Source organism: Rutilus rutilus (assembly GCF_951802725.1).
Source record: "Rutilus rutilus genome assembly, chromosome: 21".
In the NCBI taxonomy this organism is placed as follows: Eukaryota; Metazoa; Chordata; class Actinopteri; order Cypriniformes; family Leuciscidae; genus Rutilus; species Rutilus rutilus.
This window is the reverse complement of record NC_140226.1, coordinates 32,085,531-32,107,123: the sequence shown is the minus strand read 5'-3', so window position 1 is coordinate 32,107,123 and position 21,593 is coordinate 32,085,531. Positions and strand designations below refer to the sequence as shown.

At 39.4% G+C, this 21,593-nt stretch overlaps 1 protein-coding gene across 2 annotated transcripts in view; it reads right to left on the bottom strand.

Moving 5' to 3' along the window:
- The window catches only part of babam2 (BRISC and BRCA1 A complex member 2), a 103,237-nt gene that overhangs the window by 43,492 nt on the left and 38,152 nt on the right, over positions 1 to 21,593 (bottom strand). For both annotated transcript variants that reach the window (XR_014625663.1, XM_084392492.1), the window contains exons 5-6: positions 19,254 to 19,448; positions 16,742 to 16,816 (exon numbers count right to left, since the gene is read on the bottom strand). Coding sequence is in view for 1 of the 2 variants with exons in the window: in XM_084392492.1 (XP_084248618.1) it covers positions 16,742 to 16,816; positions 19,254 to 19,448 (270 nt within the window). In the remaining variant the exon portion in view is untranslated. The remainder of the gene's footprint in view (positions 1 to 16,741; positions 16,817 to 19,253; positions 19,449 to 21,593) is intronic.

Genomic DNA, 21,593 nt, shown 5'->3' with positions numbered 1-21,593 from the left:
TTTGTACCAAGACATTTTAATTGCTCTTAACATTAACCTGTTTTATTAATTAACATTAACCTAACCTAACCTAACATTAACATTTAACCTAAAATGATCATATAATTTCAACAAAAACTTGGAAAATTGGCTAGCTTTAACTAGATAATTTAACTAGCTAATGCTAAAATCCCAGCCCAGTTTCAGTTAAATTTAAGTTGGTCTAAATTAAAAGAAACAAATTCATTAAACTCAAACCAATGAAACAATTCAGATTACTTAGAATGTGTCAGTTTTGTGAAAAAAAAAAAGTTCTAAAAACTCATACAAGTAAAATTAATAAGTTTACCGTACTCAAACCAATTAAATTAAGTTAAGGTTTACAGTGAGGTGTTTTTGGGTGATTTTCTGCTCTTAATTAATATGCTGGTCCCCTTCTTACTGAGATTATTTACATGTCAGTAATGAGGGATTCATATACTGGTCAAAAGTTTGGAATCAAAGATTTTTTAACTGAAAGTAGTCTAATGCTCAGCAAGGCCGTATTTATTTATAAAAAATTATATAGTGAAAACAGTAATATTGAAAAACAGTAATTTAAAAGAACCGTTTTGTTTGAATATATTTTAAAATGTAATTTATTCCTGTGATTGCACTGAATATTATAGCACACAATATTAATGTTTTTACTGTATTTTTGATCAAATAAATGCAGCCTTGCTGAGCATAAGTGACTGCTTTCAAAAACATTTAAAAATGTAATCATTCCCAACTTTTGTCAAGCAGTGCATATATATATATATATATATATATATATATATACCATATCTCTGGCTGTATAGAGTGCTGCAAAACAGTAGACACAGCTCATTGATCTGAACACAGAGATCAAAAAGCCCTATAGAGATCGGTGTTGGACAGCTTATTTCCTCTCTTACAGATGTTTGCTGTGGCACAGCTCTGGTTTCTGATGGCCAAGCGATGGTGGAGAAACAGGAGGAACCTGCAATTACTTCAAAGCTTTTAAGATTCCTTGGGCCTGAGTCAGTGTTTACTGTTGGAGCGCTCAATCCGCCTGCAAATTACGACTACTGGCATTGGCATGAAATGTTCTACAGTCACGCACAGAGCAGGGAGTGTCTCAAACGGGCACAGTGTGCCATATAGAAGAATCCGCTTTGATCACACAGGTGCACGGTGTAATGTCTAGATCTCTTGCTTGTTTTTCTTTCACTATGATTAGTTGTAAACAATATTATTTGGCAGCTATATTGTGTTATTTGGCAACTTGAAAGAAAAGCTGTGTAAAACATGGATATGATTGGGATGCTGTTTAAGTAAACATTTGGATATGATTTCAGAGTTCCCACAGACATTTATGGTATGACACATTTGATGTAAATACTTACAAACAAACTCTGACTGAAACAGTGCGCAATCGTGGAATACATGATTGTGATTGGTTGAAGAAAGACATCTCAAGTTTACTTTTTGATTAGATTTCTATCAGGTTTGTTGAGAGCTTTACAGTTCCAATTCATGTTGCCATGTTCTTTTCTGAATGACAGTGTGTCTTACACAAAGAAACTTGATTTACTGACTTATTTACGGTAAAAAACTCGTTTAATCATGAATGATTAGAGAGAGAAAAACTAAGAAGAAACAGTTATTTCAACGAAAATAAATCTAATGGGAAGTGTCATGCAAGGAATTCTGGGAATGTCAATTTATGGATTTTCCCTGTAAATTATACAATCACTTCCAAAAGCTGTAAATTTAACAGTATTTTACTGTAAAATTACATTAAATGAAAGGTTAGATCTATTACAGTTAATCACCGTATATAGTAAGGGAACTTACTGGGAACCAATTAACAGGTTTTTACTGTTGCATTTTTTACGGTCTTTTACCGTTAAATCACAATTACTTTTTTCAGTTGGTGTACACATGAAAAGAAAGCACACAAGGCAATGGAGAGAGGCAGCTTGTCTGTTGGGCAGTTAATTATACACTGAATGTCATCTTAAAGCAGGGTGTTGAAGTCATAGCCATTGATGTCATATCCACAGTCTCCAACATAACATTCTTGTCAGACCCATTACTCCATGTTTGCACAGTAAAAGTAAACGTGTATTTTTTTGTTTTTTTTTTGCGAGACAGTGAGTGAGTGGACATGGAGTGCCAATGAGATTATGAGTGTTCTGGAGGTATTATGGCATTTCATTCCTGTCATCACATTACTCAACACGCTGTGTTGGGCCAACAGTTCTCCAGAAACATTGCAGCCACACAAAGAGAAAAACTTGTTCACAAAGAGGAACTTTCCAAAACAGTCTCTGCTTATGTGCTTATCGCCCCAATTCTCTGATTCCAAATAGTGGATAATCCCAGGTATATTCAGTAAATGGCAATATTTTTAACAACATCATCTTGGCAGAAATGAAGTTCTTGACGTGACCTCGTCAGTCAGCTTGACATATCCCAACAGCGGTGCTAATACATGAGAGGATAGAGACTCCACATGCAGCGCAGAACAGATAAACAAACAAGCAGCCAAAAGCTCCGTGCTGCCGCTGGCATAAAGCTGAACGGTGGGTGTAGGCCACTGTTAAAGGGGCTTTATGTCACTCTGCTCTCTCCTAATCTGAGCTTTGCTGGAGCGGGGAGAGCCGTTTCAGAGACGTCAGGTGCTCAGATTGATACGCCTCTGAGAGATCACTGACGGGATGTGGGCACTCAACAACCTGCTTCATGAGTCTCAGACAGAACGTGAGAGAAAGATCCCGAAATAAATGTGTAACGGCTTCAGCTAGTCATTTGTCTGTGTCCACACGGGCAGTGGAAATGCTGTGTGGCATCGTACAATCACAGGTAATCTATTTGATGTTTAATATATGGAAACAATGAGATTTCAATGTGGTTGAGGCTACCGAGTGCCAGAGAAACAGAAAGCAATTATGGCGGAGAGAAACGTAGCTTTTACTGCTTGTCACTTTATACAGCTGGTGTAGGAGTTTGTCTTTAAATGGCACTGGCATTAATACAAAAATGAATTTTTTTTTACCTCAAGTATGTGATTCATTTGCATTATTTGGTATGTGTTAAATGCTATTAGTTTCTGTGGCGGGAGGAGCAGTTGACAGACACAGTGGGAGTGGTGCCAGGCCTCGGAGAGGCATTTATTAAAGTAAATAAACATAAAAAATCCCAAAAATGGGGGAAATAAAGTGTTAAAACAAAAGGGGATCTGGTGACCTTGTCGTGCCAGGGAATCGTGAAGGATGGGTAGTGAAGAGATGGGATGGGTCCTGGTAAGGGGGCGGTGTCCGGTGGTCACACGCATCGCGGCTTGTCCTCTCTAGGCCCCGACAACTGAGGGGAGTAGCGGCTGGAATCCCTCCACGCTCCCTTCCTGGACCCACGAGGACACCAGTGTGCATGCACATGGAAGAGACCGGTCTCTCTCGAGGAGATTACGCACCGTCACAATACTCAAATGGCCTCCACAGTCACCAGATCTCAGTCCAAAAGAGCAGCTTTGGGATGTGGTGGAACGGGAGATTCACATCATGGATAAGCAGCCGACAAATCTGGAGCAACTGCGTGATGATATCATGTCAATATGGACCAAAATCTCAGAAGAATGTTTCCAGCACCTTGTTGAATCCATGCCATGAAGAATTAAGGCAGTTCTGAATGCAAAAGGGGGTCCCAACCGGGTACTAGCAAGGTGTACCTAATAAAGTGGCCAGCGAGTGTATATACAGTCAAACCAACAATTATTCAGACACCAGATATAATTCTTGATATTGTTTTTTACTAGTGTAAAGCTGCTTTGAAACAATCTATGTTGTTAAAAGCGCTGTATAAATGAAGGTGACTTGACTTGACTAGTGGGTGCAAGACACTATTGTTTGGTCATTTGTTGACCTAAATTGGTATTATCTAATTGTGTACTTAAATGTAACAGCTGACACCTATTCAACCTAATTCATTTGTGAGACAGTCTAACAGAAGTATGGCCAAAACCAGTGAAATATCAACTGTATTGTGAGTGAGTATTCAGTAAACCAGTGAGTATTTTATTACACTTTTCTAAACTATAGCGAATAAACTGTGATAACGCGAGAAATGTTGAAGGTGGCTGAATAAATCTTGGTTTGACTGTATATATGGTATCAGATATAGCAAATCATGTGCTTTTCATGACAAAAAACACAGTATACAGGTGAAACCCCGAAAAATGTTAATATCGTGCAAAAGTTCTTTTATTTCAGTAATTCAACTTACATATTGAAACTAAAACATTATATAGACTCATTACATGCAAAGTGAGATATTTCAAGCCTTTATTTGTAATAATTTTGATGATTATGGCTTACAGCTTATGAAAACACCAAATTCAAAAGCTCAGAAACTTTTACAATGTTCATAAGCTGTAAGCCATAATCATCAAAATTATTACAAATAAAGGCTTGAAATATCTCACTTTGCATGTAATGAGTCTATATAATATATTAGTTTCACCTTTTAAGTTGAATTACTGAAATAAATGAACTTTTGCACGATATTCAAATTTTTCGAGTTTCACCTGTATGTACACAACAGAGAGGCTCGCAAATTTCAACCATATGCTTGAGTTATGACTCTAACAAAAAACAAAAAAACAAAAAAAATACAATAAAAAATAATAACAAAGCCTTGCCTTGATTTCCATGTCAGATGTTACACTCCAGTATCTCAGTGCTTGACATGCAAAAGAAAGTGAGTCAATTAAATTCAGAGCCCTTATAACACAGCACGCCGCAGATGAATCATAAAACCCCACGACACGAGTACGTCTGATGTTAGTCGGCCAGCACAGATCTTACAATTTCACAATCTGACTGAGTACTAAGAGAGAACAGTAGCTCTCTTACATATTAATTGTTGCTAAATCAATCAATTCCACTATCAAAGGCTGGCGAAATCAAATGTCTCAAGTTATATAAGGGTGTTGAGAAGAGGTTCGTAATCTTACAGGTGATTTCACACGAGAGAGTTTGCTGTGATTCGGTTTGTTGTCAGATGGCATTCATCGCGTGGGTGTGAAAACACTAAACTGCACTACACACAGTCCACTTAAAGAAGTTGTCCGGCGTACAATTCATATAACAGTTAGCATCTTTGCACGCTCCGAGTCCGGTCACAGTTACGATGCATTTCACAAAGCAGCTTTTCTCCAAAATAAAATGCCTTCGGAGAGCACGCAATCTTCACATCTCTTGCAATTCATCAAAGAGTTTAACGTGAGATCTAGTCAATGAACCTTTCCTGGATCTAAAAGGCCAACTGGAACAAGATTGGCAGGATGGCATGTCATGTCATGAAACTGTAATAGACACTGCACATATCAGTGGCTCTTAACTGGTGCTGATTTAGGACTCAAGATTATCAAATCATACAATTAATTATATGTAAAAAAAAAAAGAAGTATTTAAAATCAAATACTAAAATGTATTTCTATGAAGTGCAAAGGCCCAATAACATGCAATATGATTAACATGCCTACACAGGAACACTGACAACTTTGTGAGTTGTGTGAAAAAGTGTGATTTACAAGACATGTTTAATGCTGGGTTACGTTTTCTTTTACCTTCAATAGTTTGTTCATGATTTTTTTTTTGGGGATGTGGGAATGTGGTTCATTTCTACCAAGTGACAGATGAATTTTGGTCAAAGTTCTGTACTATAGATAGAGTTTGCCTAGTTTTTGAAGTCAACAATATATGTCTCACAGAATAACAATTACAAGTTACATAGCAGAAAAAAAGCTAATTTGTGTGATAATGCTTTTGTCGTGCAATATCCAAAGAGTCGGTATATACCTCAACAAGAAAACTGCATGCACGCCAACGGAAACACTAAATTCCTTGGTGCTCCACCTTAAATTTAAGCACCACACATTTAGTTCTCAAGGTTTTGACGTCCGAGCCACACCTGAATAAATCCAATGCCGGCCTAAATGTTAATAATGTACAACGCCCTTTATTCGGACAGCAACCTTTGGAATAAACACACGAATTTCCAGATCGCACTGTGGTGCACAACGTGCTGTTGAGATGCAAATACGATAGGACAGTGTAAAATAGCATAATTTTCTATTTAAGGCAGCAATAATCTGTCCGTTGGGAAAAATAGGTCAGTGGAAGGGAAAGATGAAAGATAAGCAGTCTATGATCAAAACGAGTGACAGCCCATATAAATACAAAAACATCTTCACTTACAGGTTTATTTTTTAAATTACACTCTATGCTGTCCATGAGAAGCACATATTAAAGATACAGAGAACAATCTTGGGAATTTGTACCTATGACAGAGTATGTGACGTCAATCAGCGCCCGTGTCGAGAAAATTCATGGTCTAATTCAATGTGTGCTTAATGCAGCGGGGGGGGGGGGGGGGGGGGGGGTTTCTACGGCACTGACGTTAAAACGATTCATTAAACCTCAACCCTTCAATCATGTCTTTCTCCTTTCTTTCTGTTTCACACCCACTCTCCATTTCTCTTGGAGACGGTCAATGCATTTCCCAGTTTAAAATCAAACCAGGCCCGGGGCTGTCAAACAAAACTCCATGACAGTTTTTATTAACGTCTCACCTAAGGATCTTGATCTCGAATGCCGTCCATGTGACATGCGCAAGAGAAAAGCACATTAGGAGGCTGCTATGTTTAATTTGCTTTAATTGAAATAATAATCAAGATTTAAATTGGCACAGACAGCCTTGAAATTAATTGTTGCATAAGAGTTTAATGATGATGAGGTTACAATTCTTACAATTGTTCATCTTTTCCTTTTTTTTAAAGGGAATCCACATCTCACTTCATATGCAAAAGGTTTGACAGACATGTCTTAAGATCTCACTGAATGACTGAATGAAAGAATGGGAATAAGGGAAGAGAACATTAAAATGAGGGTGTCTCCTGCATAAATAAGGCTGGGGAACAGAAGAGAGGAGAAAGGCACAGACCTCGAGGCCTCTGGCGACTGCCGCCACTGATGTTAAGAGCGCACTTAAATCAAGACTGAAAAGTACTCACAACATAATTAGAGTAAAACTAATTGGCCAACTATTTAAGTTGAAGTGGCATGAGGAAGGGCAGGGAGGCTGATGAATGTGATGTGGCCGTCTGGACGTACAGTAGAGTGCGGATGTACTAGGAAAAAAAGAAACCAAGAATCAGTGCACTCATAAAGTCTCTTCTTTAAAGTGAGACTGAGTATTTTCCACAAAAACGGAAAATTTTTATAATATGGACGTGGCAAAATGATTATTTTTATTTATTTTCTTCATTCTTGGTCATTTTTTTTCTTCCTTCACTCTATAAACAAACTCAATGTCCAGTAAGATTTTTTTTTGAGTTCTCAGAACTATTGTTATGTTTAATCTTTATCTACCCTAAACTATTTTCTTGTATCACTATTATTTATATTAAGCACAGCTCTTATATTGCCATTACAGTGAATTTATCTATATTACTATGTTAAAGAGAGTGAAATGTGGGTGTAGCTTGGGGGGGATTGGCTCCAGTGACTGAAATATTTGTAAAAAATATATATAATTTTTATCTCAAAAGTAAATATGCACATAATGTATTTTGATACCATTTAAATTGTTATTTTGTAAAGGAATGAATAAATCCAATCAAACTAACGCCTTCATCTAATCTCATTTGCATAAGAAGTTAATCACGTGATAAATCTGTATCTTTATGGTATACTGCTTGCTAGTTGTTTGGCATAAACTGGATATTCTGCAGGTTTTTTTTTACAACATCCACTTTTACAACCAAATTTGCTGAAAACTGATTTGCTTAATAAAAGCCTACTTTGAGATCGTGTTGACAAACATGCACTCATTTCAACGTGCTAAGTTTTACAGAGCAAAATTAGCATGCAATTTGCATGCAAAATCTGATTGCCATGTCAATCTCACGCGCTTGCTGCTGATCTATCATAAAATCACTTGAATATGGTACACAAAGAGTTACGTTTTTTTAGGTTTACTGTATTTCTGTAGAGAAACAAAAATGTGTTTAAAAATGTGACTGGCCAAATCAACTGGCTCGGTTTGGCACCCCCGAGCTCAAATGTCAAGACACACGCATGTGTCGTTTCAGATGGGTTGTATTTTGCACGTGAATAAACTGGAATGCTTTTTTATTTCACTCTTGACATGAACAAACATGTCATCTTCGATTTGTTTTGCTTTTTCATTTAATTCCTGGTGTGAATAGGCCCGTCATCAGCGATCCGTTTTGCTTTTCATTTCACTCGCTGGAGACATTGTTTTTGAACCGGATTTTAAATTAAATGTGTTTATGTAGGCATAACATAAAAAGTTGCAATTACAAGATTTGCTGCTTTTCAATAAGTGCTCCTTGGGAGATGTTAAAACCATGACAGAAGCAGGCCTCCTTGTTTAACTCTTTCATATTTCATTCAAGCGATCAGTAATTTCACTATTTTGACTATTCAACAGCAACCGATTGGCCCTTTATCAGCAGCCAAAAAGCAACTTGTAGACCTGGCACGTGACTCGCCGGAGTTGTCTAAAATAATCAACGGCGGTGGTTGTGGTCTCCCTGAGGGCCAACGGCACAATCCTCCTCCTCACCCGTTGCACAGGAAGCCAGGTCTCGGCTAGCGGCCCGTACGGCTCCAGTGAAGTGAGACTGATCAGGCTTGTCACGAACACAGAGCCTCAGCTCGCTTCACCGATGGCTGCGCAAACTAGGACAGCTGACATTTAGAGCTTAACGGGTATCATGCTAAACAGAGCCAACAAAAGAGCAGTGAACGGTGCTCAGTCCAAGCCTACTGGATTGATCTGTCTGAGGTCAGAGCCGATCCTGACCTCCCTGGGGCCCTAAGGCCGTGTGTCCACCAAAGCGTTTTTTTCACGCGGATGGCATCTTTTTTCAATTGTTTTCAATGGGAGCGCCGCGTTTTTAAAACGCCATGAGCGTAACGAGGCGCTGAGCGTCTTTTTCACGCTAAAGCGCTGAGCGTTTAGCGTTTATTACAGGTCGCCGAGAGTTGAAGAATGCTCAACTTTGGGTAAAACTAGGGCTGCACGATTAATCGCAATAAAACCGCACGCGATTTGGCAAAGGCTGCGATTATTTTAAGCGCAGCTTGTCAGTGGAGTGCGGCTGATCGGTAGTAAACACTGCCCCATTTGAACACCAGAGGGCGCTCTCACGCAAACACGCTAAATATGCCCCGCCGCAGAAGTACAATAACGGCGCATCATTCCAGGAAATCCCTGTTGCTGTAGCTGAATAGTCAGAAGATTGAAACGCTTTGATTAAACATGACTTATAAATGCACGACTGCCTTATTCTGTGTAAGAAGCTCATCATCTCACAGAAGGAGGAGCTCAACTGTCCTTATGAAGTGAGTTTGGAGTAAATGCATATTATTAAATGTTGCATGTTATTAAAACGAGGTTCATAAATGATTCTCGTGTTTGGAAAGATATTTGACTCGTGTTGTTTTTTTTCAAATGCACGTTATAAGGGACTCAAACTCACAGTGCTTTCAGATGGAGCAGCGTTTACAGAGCCGTACATCAATGACAAACTGCGCATAAAAAATAATCGCAGCCTTTGCGATTTTAAAATCGCGATAAGCGATCTCGATTTAAGTGCGATTACATGGAAATTGCGATTAATCGTGCAGCCCTAGGTAAAACGCAGCGCTCATCACTGTCACTTTTTACCCAACCGTCCAATCACAGTGGAGGAGGGGCGGGACTAATACCACACTGACCAACCGCCACATTCTGCTTGTACAACGTCAACAGATGACGACGACAAGCATAATAACGGAACAAAATCATTTAAAACAAGAGCCAGAGAAAATACATTACATTGTATCGACATTCTAATATAGAATCAACACAGAAACAAAATATGTGTGAAATGAGATACTAGTAACACTTTTGCGGATATTCCGTATCATAACAAGCAAAGTGTCTCAACTGAAAAAAACGCAACGCTGGCAAAACGCTCTCAAGCGCCCATAGCTAGGCATTTTCAGCAGGCTAAAAACACTTTGGTGGACACACGGCATAAGCAAAATTCTGCCCTCCTACCTGACCCATGAGCCTTGTAAACCATTTGCCATTGCCACACAGTCACACCTGACACCCCAGTGCTCCCACTACACTACAATCCTCCCTCCTTTAACTAGTACTAATGAAAATGTAACTCCTGATATCAGAAATAGACATTGTTACTAGAAAAAGTACATTCTTAATCGCTATGGAGGATCCCTTTACCACTCTACAGATAAAGCGTTGTCGGGAACATTCGTTTCGCGTACCTACCCCGAAGTGACAAAATAAAATAATATTCTGTATCCAAATTTATAAGGATACACCAGTACTTTGTTTAGGCTTGGTTTGTAGGGTTTTACAAACCTGCGCACATATATTCAAACGCACATAACTATAGAACCAGTTCTTAATGCGCATGTGAACGGCATCAGCGTTTCTCACAGGTTCGCGTTTAAAGTCTGTGTAGAGAGAATGGTGTCGTCTTAGCGGCCCCTAATTTAATAACAAATGATCGTTGCGACGGAAGCGAATCAATCAAAACTAACTTTAGCTGGAAAATAACTTTATTAAAGAACCGCTATAAAGCCAAGTTACCTTAAATTATACGTTTATCTCTGTAAAGCTGCTTTGAAACAATCTACATTGTTAAAAGCGCTATATAAATTAAGATGACTTGACTTGACTTAATATCAAGATTTGACATTTTAAATAGTACAAATTTAATTATTGATATCAAAAATGCATCCTGTGAATGAATAAAAGCTAAAATGGCTTGCCATAGCATGTCACTGTGTTGACAGTGGGTAGCACGCAGAAGGGTACGCGGGCTACACACAGCTTACGACAGAGCTACGCGTGAGTTCGACTCAGAAGTATAAATTGGGCTTAACGCGGGACGCGGTTATCTTTTCCGAGCTGCAGTTTATGATCAAACACCGTTGCCCTTTGTCGTTTATCAAACGTAATAAATAGTTGTATTTCACTCTCACTTTTTATTGTCAGTCACAGAACAGACTGTCAGACAGACTAGAGAGAGATGCACATCAACTTAACTTTACTGTTCTTTGCTGACATCAAACTTGGAGTGACAACACACATCTCTGTCTGATTTCCCGCAATTCACTCTCATGGTGTTTTTTTTTCTCTCTCTTTTCGTGACCAGAAGGATAGTTCTGCTTAATTTTCTCATCGATGTTGTAAACTTTGATTGACGCGCTTTGACACGAGGGGGAGGCGGGGCCTTGAGTAATTTGCAGGGCCTTACGCAACTTGCGTAGTGTGCGTATAGGCCTGATCGGCTCTGTCTGAGGTGCAGTACTCGTGTTTTGTTCTAAAGCCTAAAATGAGCTTGAATTCTGATAATCATCGATCATTTTGCATCGGCTTTTAAACATGAAACATTTTTGGAAGGGTTAGGGCTCCCACTTCGACCTCCCTAAGCTAATCCAAAAGAAGACAGACAAGACAGCAGTTGCAGGTCTTTCTGTCCTCACCAGGAAACTACTTCACAGTGCCTCTATTGTCCTCTATTTCTCTCCACCATTGCAGACTGCTCTCATGACAAGTCCTCGATGCCCCGAAGTACACAAGTGGATTTGGGAAGGTAAACATGTCCAGCCTACTAAGATAAAACCAGTGAGATGGCACACTCCAGGCAACTATCATGGTACATGACACCATTCCTCCCGGTGCCTTCATGGCCTCGCTGCGCTGTAGCAGAGGGCAAAGGCAAACCTGGAGAGGAGAGGACATCATTGGAGATTTGATGAAGATTAGAAGAGTCAAAATGCCATCTACCAGCAACTTAGAGGAGTGAAAAAAAGGCTGTGATGTTTGCTGACTTTCAAACGTCTTGTAATGGGAGGTATTGGACAGGAAGAAAGAGATAGGACCCCTAAACCAGAGATCTTTGAGCTACAGTAGTGCAAATTCAACTAGATTGTCTTTTCTCCATTGTTAACAAGCATCTCCATCTGAGACAGTGATATGATATTATATACTTTTAATATATAATATCACTTCTGATTTTGCAGGTTAGGATAGCATTGCCAAGCAAAACTCAATTACCACATTTACAAGGAACATTTTCACATTAAGGTCCATATACCGGTTAAGCCAGAACTGTCCAATCCTGGGAGGCCTAGAGAGTCTGGCTCCACCCTGCCCCAACACACTAGCCTGGAAGTTTTCAGTAATCCTGAAGACCTTGATTAGCTGGTTCAAGTGTTTAATTATGATTGGAGCAAAACTCTACAGGATTGAACACCCCTGGGTTAAGCCTTTATTCAAATGGTTTTCTTGTGAAATCCTCCTTTTGGCTCCAGTTCCTCAGATAGTTTGACCTTCTATAACTTCCTTGGTCTTGTAGTAGGCAAAATGACTTTAATGTGGACATGTGCAGATATAAATCAGTCTTCTGTTAGAGCACCTGCACACTTTCTCAACATGCAACCATAACTTTGATCAATGAGAATTTCAGACTGGTGGCTCCAGTCAAATGCAGTTTTCTCTAGTATGCAAGAGGACATTCTGAGTAAGTTTATATGACCCACAATTCTGATCAATATAGGTACATTCATTCTGTGTTTTTGGGATTTCTAGTAACCATTATCTTAAAGACCTCAATATCTCTTCCCGTCCTGATATACTAGTTCATCATTCTTCACTTGGGTTAAACAGAAGTTTGAAATAGCTGAGTAATGGTATAATGTTTGTGAACATTCCAGCACAGCTCAAGATGTTGGGAGCAGTGTTTAAATGAGTAATTTAATTAGTGCTGCACGACTAATCATATCGCAATCGCAATCGTGATGTCAAGCCTACGCGATTATATGACGCAAAATGCTGCGATTTTATATTAAATAAACAAATTAGCGCTGTTAACGCAATTAACGCAGCATCTGTTAATTTTTGGCATCCTTTGGCTAGTGTTACATGATCCCGCTCTTATTCATGCAAATGCTTTTAAACCATTCATGCGCGATAAGACAAAAAAGTTTGCGCTGCCTGTGAATGTCCTGACTGTGACACACAGAAAGACTCGCGCTGATATCGTGCGTGCGCACAAAACAGCATGCCAGAATACAGTTCTCTTTCGAGCTTGAACGAACAATAACACACACAATTATGCCAAAATGTCTTTTTGTCGAGTATCTTCATAACATAAGAGCAGTCTTATGATGAACGTGAAGAGTTGTGACTCGTGAGAGAATGAGGCGCGTGTGAGATCCGCGTCTCTGACAGCAGCGGCTGGTCTTAAAGGGACAGTACACAGTAGCCACTAATTATATCTGTCGCTAAAGTTAATCAAAGAACAAAGGGAACAGAGAAAAACACTCACTGCTCTTGACTAAATAACTTTTTTTCTTTAGGCAGATTATCACTAATCTGTGTGTGCATTTATTTTCCTTGAGAACCAAGCAAGTTGACTCATGAAACCATTTGTTTATTATATCGCATATCACAATCGCAATCGCAATATTGACCTCAATTATCGCAATATGACATTTTCCCCAAATCGTGCAGCCCTAAATTAAATATATGCTGCGAGCTATGTTCTCAGAAATGCAACAAACACACAACAATAATGACAGCGGTGAGATAAATGCAGTTAAGAAAGCATCTGATCATAGGGATCCGAATATGTTTAAACCGCTCTGCAAATGGCCAAAGTATTTATGTTTTTACTCATGTCTGACCTTACAAAGTGAAGAGGAGAACCTGAAAAGATTCCCATGTCAAAGAGCACATCCTTAAGTAGCCCTCGTGGACCAATGGCAATTTAAAGTCTAAATGAAGTTTTCAAATGAACCAAATTTCTCTTGGCCTTAATTTATATGTATTTTTTCAGACTAAGAATTATTTTGACATGCACATGACCGTGTCTTATATCAAACAAACTCCATTATACCAAATTAATTAATTGACTAATTAAAAAGAGTTATTCACTAAGACAACAACACACTTCAGCAACAACATATGGATTTGATTTTCTGTAAATTTTGTGTTAATTGTCCAGTGAATCCCATTGACCTTTTCTGGCTACTTTTTGATGCCATTCAGGCAAATTTAGGTGCTCATTTAAAAAAAAAACGTTTCCATTGTACAGATGTACACTCAACTGGCCTTTCACAAGCGCCTGGATGTTTATGTGGAAAATGGTCAGTGCATGAAGCCATCTATGACAAATCACGACTACAAAAGTTGTCATACTACAAAGGAAAACGGAGTGGAAGACAGCTTAAAATCAAGGCACTGATGGATTGTTTTTTTAAATAAAACCGAGGATCTTACATTATGGAGACCAAAAGGTGTTCATACTGATCTGGTCAAGACAATTTCCTGAACTCCAAACTGAATGTCAGAATGGGAAAGAAAGGTGATTTAAGCAATTTTGAGCGTGGCATGGTTGTTGGTGCCAGACGGGCCGGTCTGAGTATTTCACAATCTGCTCAGTTACAGGGATTTTCACGCACAAACATTTCTAGGGTTTACAAAGAATGGTGTGAAAAGGGAAAAACATCCAGTATGCGGCAGTCCTGTGGGCGAAAATGCCTTGTTGATGCTAGAGGTCAGAGGAGAATGGGCCGACTGATAGAAGAGCAACTTTGACTGAAATAACCACTCGTTACAACCAAGGTATGCAGCAAAGCATTTGTGAAGCCACAACACGCACAACCTTGAGGCGGATGGGCTACAACAGCAGAAGACCCCACTGGGTACCACTCATCTCCACTCCAAATAGGAAAAAGAGGCTACAATTTGCACGAGCTCACCAAAATTGGCCAGTTGAAGACTGGAAAAATGTTGCCTGGTCTGATGAGTCTCGATTTCTGTTGAGACATTCAGATGGTAGAGTCAGAATTTGGCGTAAACAGAATGAGAACATGGATCCATCATGCCTTGTTACCACTGTGCAGGCTGGTGGTGGTGGTGTAATGGTGTGGGGGATGTTTTCTTGGCACACTTTAGGCCCCTTAGTGCCAATTGGGCATCGTTTAAATGGCACGGCCTACCTGAGCATTGTTTCTGACCATGTCCATCCCTTTATGACCACCATGTACCCATCCTCTGATGGCTACTTCCAGCAGGATAATGCACCATGTCACAAAGCTCGAATCATTTCAAATTGGTTTCTTGAACATGACAATGAGTTCACTGTACTAAAATGGCCCCCACAGTCACCAGATCTCAACCCAATAGAGCATCTTTGGGATGTGGTGGAACGGGAGCTTCGTGCCCTGGATGTGCATCCCACAAATCTCCATCAACTGCAAGATGCTATCCTATCAATATGGGCCAACATTTCTAAAGAATGCTTTCAGCACCTTGTTGAATCAATGCCACGTAGAATTAAGGCAGTTCTGAAGGCGAAAGGGGGTCAAACACAGTATTAGTATGGTGTTCCTAATAATCCTTTAGGTGAGTGTATATACCCTCATTTTATAAGAAATTATAATCATAGTTGGACATTGTATATCTAGGCAGGGAAACATTATCCAGCACAAATTTACTCTGATTAATGATCGTTAAAAAAATAAAAATCCCTACATAATAAGCATAACATATTTGGACCTGCTAATATCAAGACAACAGTTTCACAGAAAACTGGAAACCAAATGTAACTGAAATCTGTTTAAGATGCCTGACATATTTTTGCAGTATAATTTGGTGCAGCTAGTGGTGAGAAAATATTTGAGAATTCGGTGAGAGATATTTGAGCATTTCTGTAGCTCGAGCAGTGCAACAAGTTCATGTGTTCGATTCGCGGGGAATGCATTAACTGATAAACTGTATACCTTGAATGCAATGCAAGTCACTTTGGATAAAAGCGTCTGGCAAATGCATAAATGTTAAATGTAAATGAAATAATACACTGCAACAATAAGTGTACGTACAGCACTCCTTTGAACCAGATGAAAAGCTACAATAATATATTTTGATTTCATATCATCTATCTGGGTCTTGATAGGTCAAGCTGACAGATTAGCTGGGAACAATGACCCCGGTGACCTCACAGAACGAGGCTGACCTGTAGCTCAAGTGAGTTTCAGTGCAGTATGGTCCACTGGGAGTGAACTGTACATGTCTATGCGTGAGTGTAGTGTACTGCTGAGGGACTGAATGGTGAGACGGTGATGCTGATGAAGGCTGCTGTTTTCCGTATGTTTACCATCATTTCAGCTCTCTTGGGGAGGACAAACATGGCTCAGACTGGGAAAGGCCATAGAGCAAAGGCCTCCCGAGGCCGTACACGCCCTCTCACGCACACATGCCCACTAACATACACAAACATACACATGCTAGTGCGGCAGAGACGGGCAAATAGAAAAGAAAAAAACCAAGGGGAGGGAGGGCAAGACACGGGGTGACTGGAAGGGGAGGCGAGAGAGAGAGAGAGAGAGAGAGAGAGAGAGAGAGAGAGAGGGCCTGCAGACACAACACAGCTCAGAGTTGATTGGGAGTGACAGGCTGCTGATTAGTCAACTCGCAGCCTACACACACGCACAAACAAGAGCAGAGAAATGAGCGACCTATTCTTACATGCACTTTTTTCTAATGCAACGTTTGGTGGAGATAAACATCCTTTCTCCAAACAAATCAAAGATACAGGGGCTTATGTGCTATCAGAGAGTGAGTATTGATGGATGTGACCTACCTTGAGAAGATAGATGGGAATGTTGCTAAAATCCACAGGGAGTTTGAGGAGGAATCGAGCAGAAAACTCCCCCGTCTAGAAGAAGAAGAAAAGAAAAAAAACACATGAAGAGCATCAAATAGTGGGCACGCACGCACACACACACAAACACACACACACACAAACATTCTGTAACATTCCTCACACAGTAACCAGCTTGTTATAGGAATCATTTATCCATAATGAAAATTCTGTCATTTTTTTTTTATCATTGTCAATTTGTCCCAAACCCATTTTGACTATATTTCTGGCATAAAATACTAAAGTTCAGAAAATCGCTCTCATTGCTCTTTTCCATCATATTAAAATGAATGGGGACTGACGCTTTCAAGCTTCATGATGATGTAAAAGCCGCACAAAAGACTCCATACAGTTGTGTTAGCCCTTCGATGGACTGGCCGATGGACTGGCCCATGATGCTGGAATAGACTGCAACTCTACATAGGACAAGCGGCTTGGAAAATTAATGGATGGATGGATGGATGGAAGACATAAGGTGCGTCCCAATTCATGTACTTGTGCACTATTCTATGCTGTTTTGTAGTATAAATAGTGTAATGCATTCACACTAAAAATTCCAAACAGAAAAAGTACACTTTAAATATCCAGATGATGCACTTAATTACCTGAAAAAAAAAGAAAAAAAAAAAAGTGTGTAATGTTGAACACTTCATGCACTCAACTGTCCCAGATTTAATCATGTTGCAGAGGGGGAGGGGCTAACAGACTGCGATGTTGAATGGCAAAATAACCGTATAAAATTCATACAAGGTTGAATACATAGTGGGGGACGCAACTATAGACATTCCTAGTCTCATGGGCCCAGTTTGTTCTAAAGTCATAAGATTCAAAAGTAAAAATTTAAATCAGTATTCACTGATAATCTGCATCTCCACCTCCAAATGTATCACTGAGTGAGTGACAAGAACCATATCAGTCCGATTTGTGAAGGGCAGATTTCAAGTTTTTCAGTGAGTATTGGCTTGAATTTCTATTTGTCACACAAAGCTATTGTATGACTTCAGAGATATTCTCTTCAACGACACGTTTCATTGATTTGTATGTCCCTTTCAAGGTGGTGTGTGTGTGTGTTTCGGGGTGGTTGGGTGGGTGTCCTCATAGCAGCTGGTGCTCCAGGGAACCTACTGTAATCCTACCAAGGGCTATCTGCAAAAGCTGTAAACAATCATTTTCCTGCTATGTTATCAAATACTGTGCTGATATATTAGTCAAGCGCCACTATTGTCAAGGTACAATTTTGATTCAATTTAAAATGGAGGTGAGGTACATATTAAGCAACACATGTGAGAGAGTAATGCCCTGCTCCCTTCAGAGTGCTCACTTCAAATTCTCATCAAATGCTCTCTAAAGTAAGTAGGCCATAGTCACATTCACTTTCGAACGTAATTCGCGGCATGACTCCTTGTTTACATTCATACAAACTACCTAACTTGGGTTACATAATTTTAAGATGAGGATTACACAAATGTTTCCTAATCACAGTCTGTTATCCCACAGACCACAATTCACCACATCCCTTTAAAGATTGAAGCCCATGAAGCAACACACTCACGCCCATAGCCAACACACAGCACTCTTCCCAAAAACAAGACCATATTACGGAACCCTGTCCATTTGTGAGGGAGTGTGTGTTCGTTTTTGACCCGTTGTGCAATTCGCTTTGCTCTTCACCAAGAACCCACTGCCCTGTGTGTGCATCATCGAGGTCCACACCATAGTCTGTGCTTTTAACAGCACAACACATACATAAGGTTGTCGGCTCAAACCCTAAATGGGATGAACGATTACCAGTCACCGCTGTGAAGTATATCCTTGTAATAAGAGAACTCTGAAGTAGCACTGTATAAAAGTGTCAGCTAATTAAAAATTAGCACTGTTAATTACAGAACTGCAAAGGTGGACTTTAAAATTAGGAGGAAATGAAGCAGAGAATTATTACCACTTCAGTCAATTAGTTCATGAAATTTCATTAGGAGGAGGTCAGTTTAACTGAAGTGAAGCCAAGCGATTCAGTGCTCCAAGTATATGCTCTCTATATATATACTGTATACATATATGTATATATACTGTATTTATATTTGGAATTTGACAGATGTTCAAAACAAATAAATAAGTCTGGCATAAGTAAAACATTATGTAACATGACTCAATACATAAATATGACTGGATGAGTCCTATTAAACCGCTAAAATTAATAAAATGTTATATACTGAAAGTGTTTTATTTTAATTAATTTGGCATTATGTTTATCACACGGACTGGGAATCTGTTCAGGGTGATTAGTTCCTTGCCTTTGGCCCGAGATGCCGGGATAGGCTCCAGAATCCCCTTGACCGTACATAGCACAAGCAGTTTGAAGAATGTATGGATGGATGTTTATAACGATCTCACTGAATGGAAACATTGGGCTAGTGTGTTAATGAGAATCTATGAGGTGATGCAGGACGGTTACCCAGCTGTTCTTGCGTCCGGCGTAGATCTCCATACTGCGTCCATAGTTAGGGTCGTCCAGCAGGCTGTCGTATTCGAAGAGCAGACGGGAACTGTCGCGCAGCCGCTGGCACTGGTACTGATGGTACTGCTGTAACAGCTCTTTCACCAGCTGCAGGAGACACTCCGGTTTACCCGCATCCCACGACACCAAGTGCTGCCAGAGGAGACAAAACCAGAGAAAGAGAGTGGGAGTCAGCATTTTATCACACAGAACAAGTGTAGACAGGGAAACAGAAACATCTAGCACTTTTCAGTCAAGTTTTCTGTGTGCACAAACCTATAAAGTGAATATTAATAGCTTGTTAAAAGTTAACAAGAAAAGGCATTTGCCACTCATTTTATTTCTGTAATATGGTATATTTCAGAGTGAAATTTGTTGCATTATGGCAATAAAAAAATACAAAATAAAAATTGTCGGGTTAGGAGTTGAAGATTGAAGGTGTTATTTAGATTGTAAAAAGTGGGGGTATAATATCTGAATGGATGCAAAACATAAAACCGCGTCGATACCACTGATTGAAACTTACAGTAAGTGGTCTTGGTGACATCAGCAGAATAGGAAAGTCGTTTCAGAGTTTGTGAATTACGAATGCAAATAGGGTCAATTTTAATTCATGATTACTTCAAAAGTTACATTGTGAGTTTTCTGTGCCTCCAAATGGAAATAAAGACTGTTTCTAAAAGAGGTTTCCCAGATATTTCCCCATCTGCCATGGTTCATAAAGCTAGTCCCGCCCCACCTCGTGACATTGGTTGAGGTCACTGGATTGCAACACCACTTACAGACAATTGCTTAACCCTTAAGCGGGTCTTTATTGACCCGGAACGTCATTCACTACTCTTTCCCCTCATTCATTTTTTAAAGTTAGACATCAATCTTCTTAGTATTCCTCAATTTATTCATTATAACAAATATAACACGAAAAAAAAGAATGTCTGTTTTCCTAATTATGTTTTTGGGGTCGCTGGCGACCCGAGGTTTGCTATTGTAATAGTGTAAGTATATTTTTTCTGCGCAACAATAATTGAATCTCTGATGACTCAGAGCAAGTACTGTACGCAATCAAATATTAGTGCCACTGTCACTTGATGGTGGATCTGGAGAAGAAGCAGAGATCAAAACATTGATTGTGAAGAAGTTAAAAAATGATAGTTTTGAGAATGTTTGAGATGGCGAATATGAGCAATACGAGTCATATGCTGGATGAACTGGGGAAATGAGCTCTGGTGATGACAGTGATGATGGTAAAAAGCATCTGCTCAAAGTTAACCCTTCAAATTTCCAAAAGGAAATAAAATAATGCTTTATTTTATTCTTTTGCAATTGTATCAGGAGAATCTGTGTTAGATATAGAGCCGGGTCGCTAAAGACCCGTACATGTAATGATGATTGGTGGAACATTCATGCATTTAAGGGAAAACGTCTTTCCTATTGTAAAGTATGTACAGTATGAGTGAAATAGCTTCTCCACTAGGAAAATATGAAGGGTGACACAATCATTTTTATGATTTCATTAAAGATTATAAGGGCTTTTTTTTTTTTTATAACGATGTGCACGGATAAATAATTTATAATAAAAACTCTAACATTCCATAAAAAATAGGAATTGTTCATTTTGATTTAATGGCAACTTTAAACAAGCAGTTCAGAATATCCAAACTCCTGAGGGAAATAACCCGAACACAAGTGCAATGTTTATGGCATATAACAGAGTTATTCTTTTAGAGTTACTAGAACCTTAAACTAGCTTTATGAACCATGAAGTTATCAAAATCCATCATTGAATGACCCATTGCGAAACAGATATAATGCAAGGGTGTTTTATATGGAACAGACATTAAATACAGACTGTATGCTTAGACTGCAAAATAACTTTCAGAGATAAGGAGAAAACAAAACAATGCGGCGACTAAATGCAGGTGGTAGTTTCTAATGTGCTGAGCCTGGGTCTTTTGGTGGTTTCCACCCTTTTGTAACCCCCCTCCAAACAATCTTGAGGCAAATGGCAACACCACAGGATATCCTGCACCAGCGAGGGTGCTTTAATCTCCAGATTCTACGTATCCCAAGTCCGGACGCCAGAAGACGAAGGATTCCAGCGCCGTTTCTTGCCGAGGCATTCTAACAATGTGCCTCAAAGCATGGGAAATTAAGGCACTAAAAAGGAGGAAACACTGTTCTCGCACAGTTTTCAGATAAGACAGCACAAGACCTTGAGTCTGTGCCATATGCTTAATGCATGCAGGTAACAATGGTTTGGTAAGAAAACAAGATTTTTGAAGGTTCAGACGGCAACCA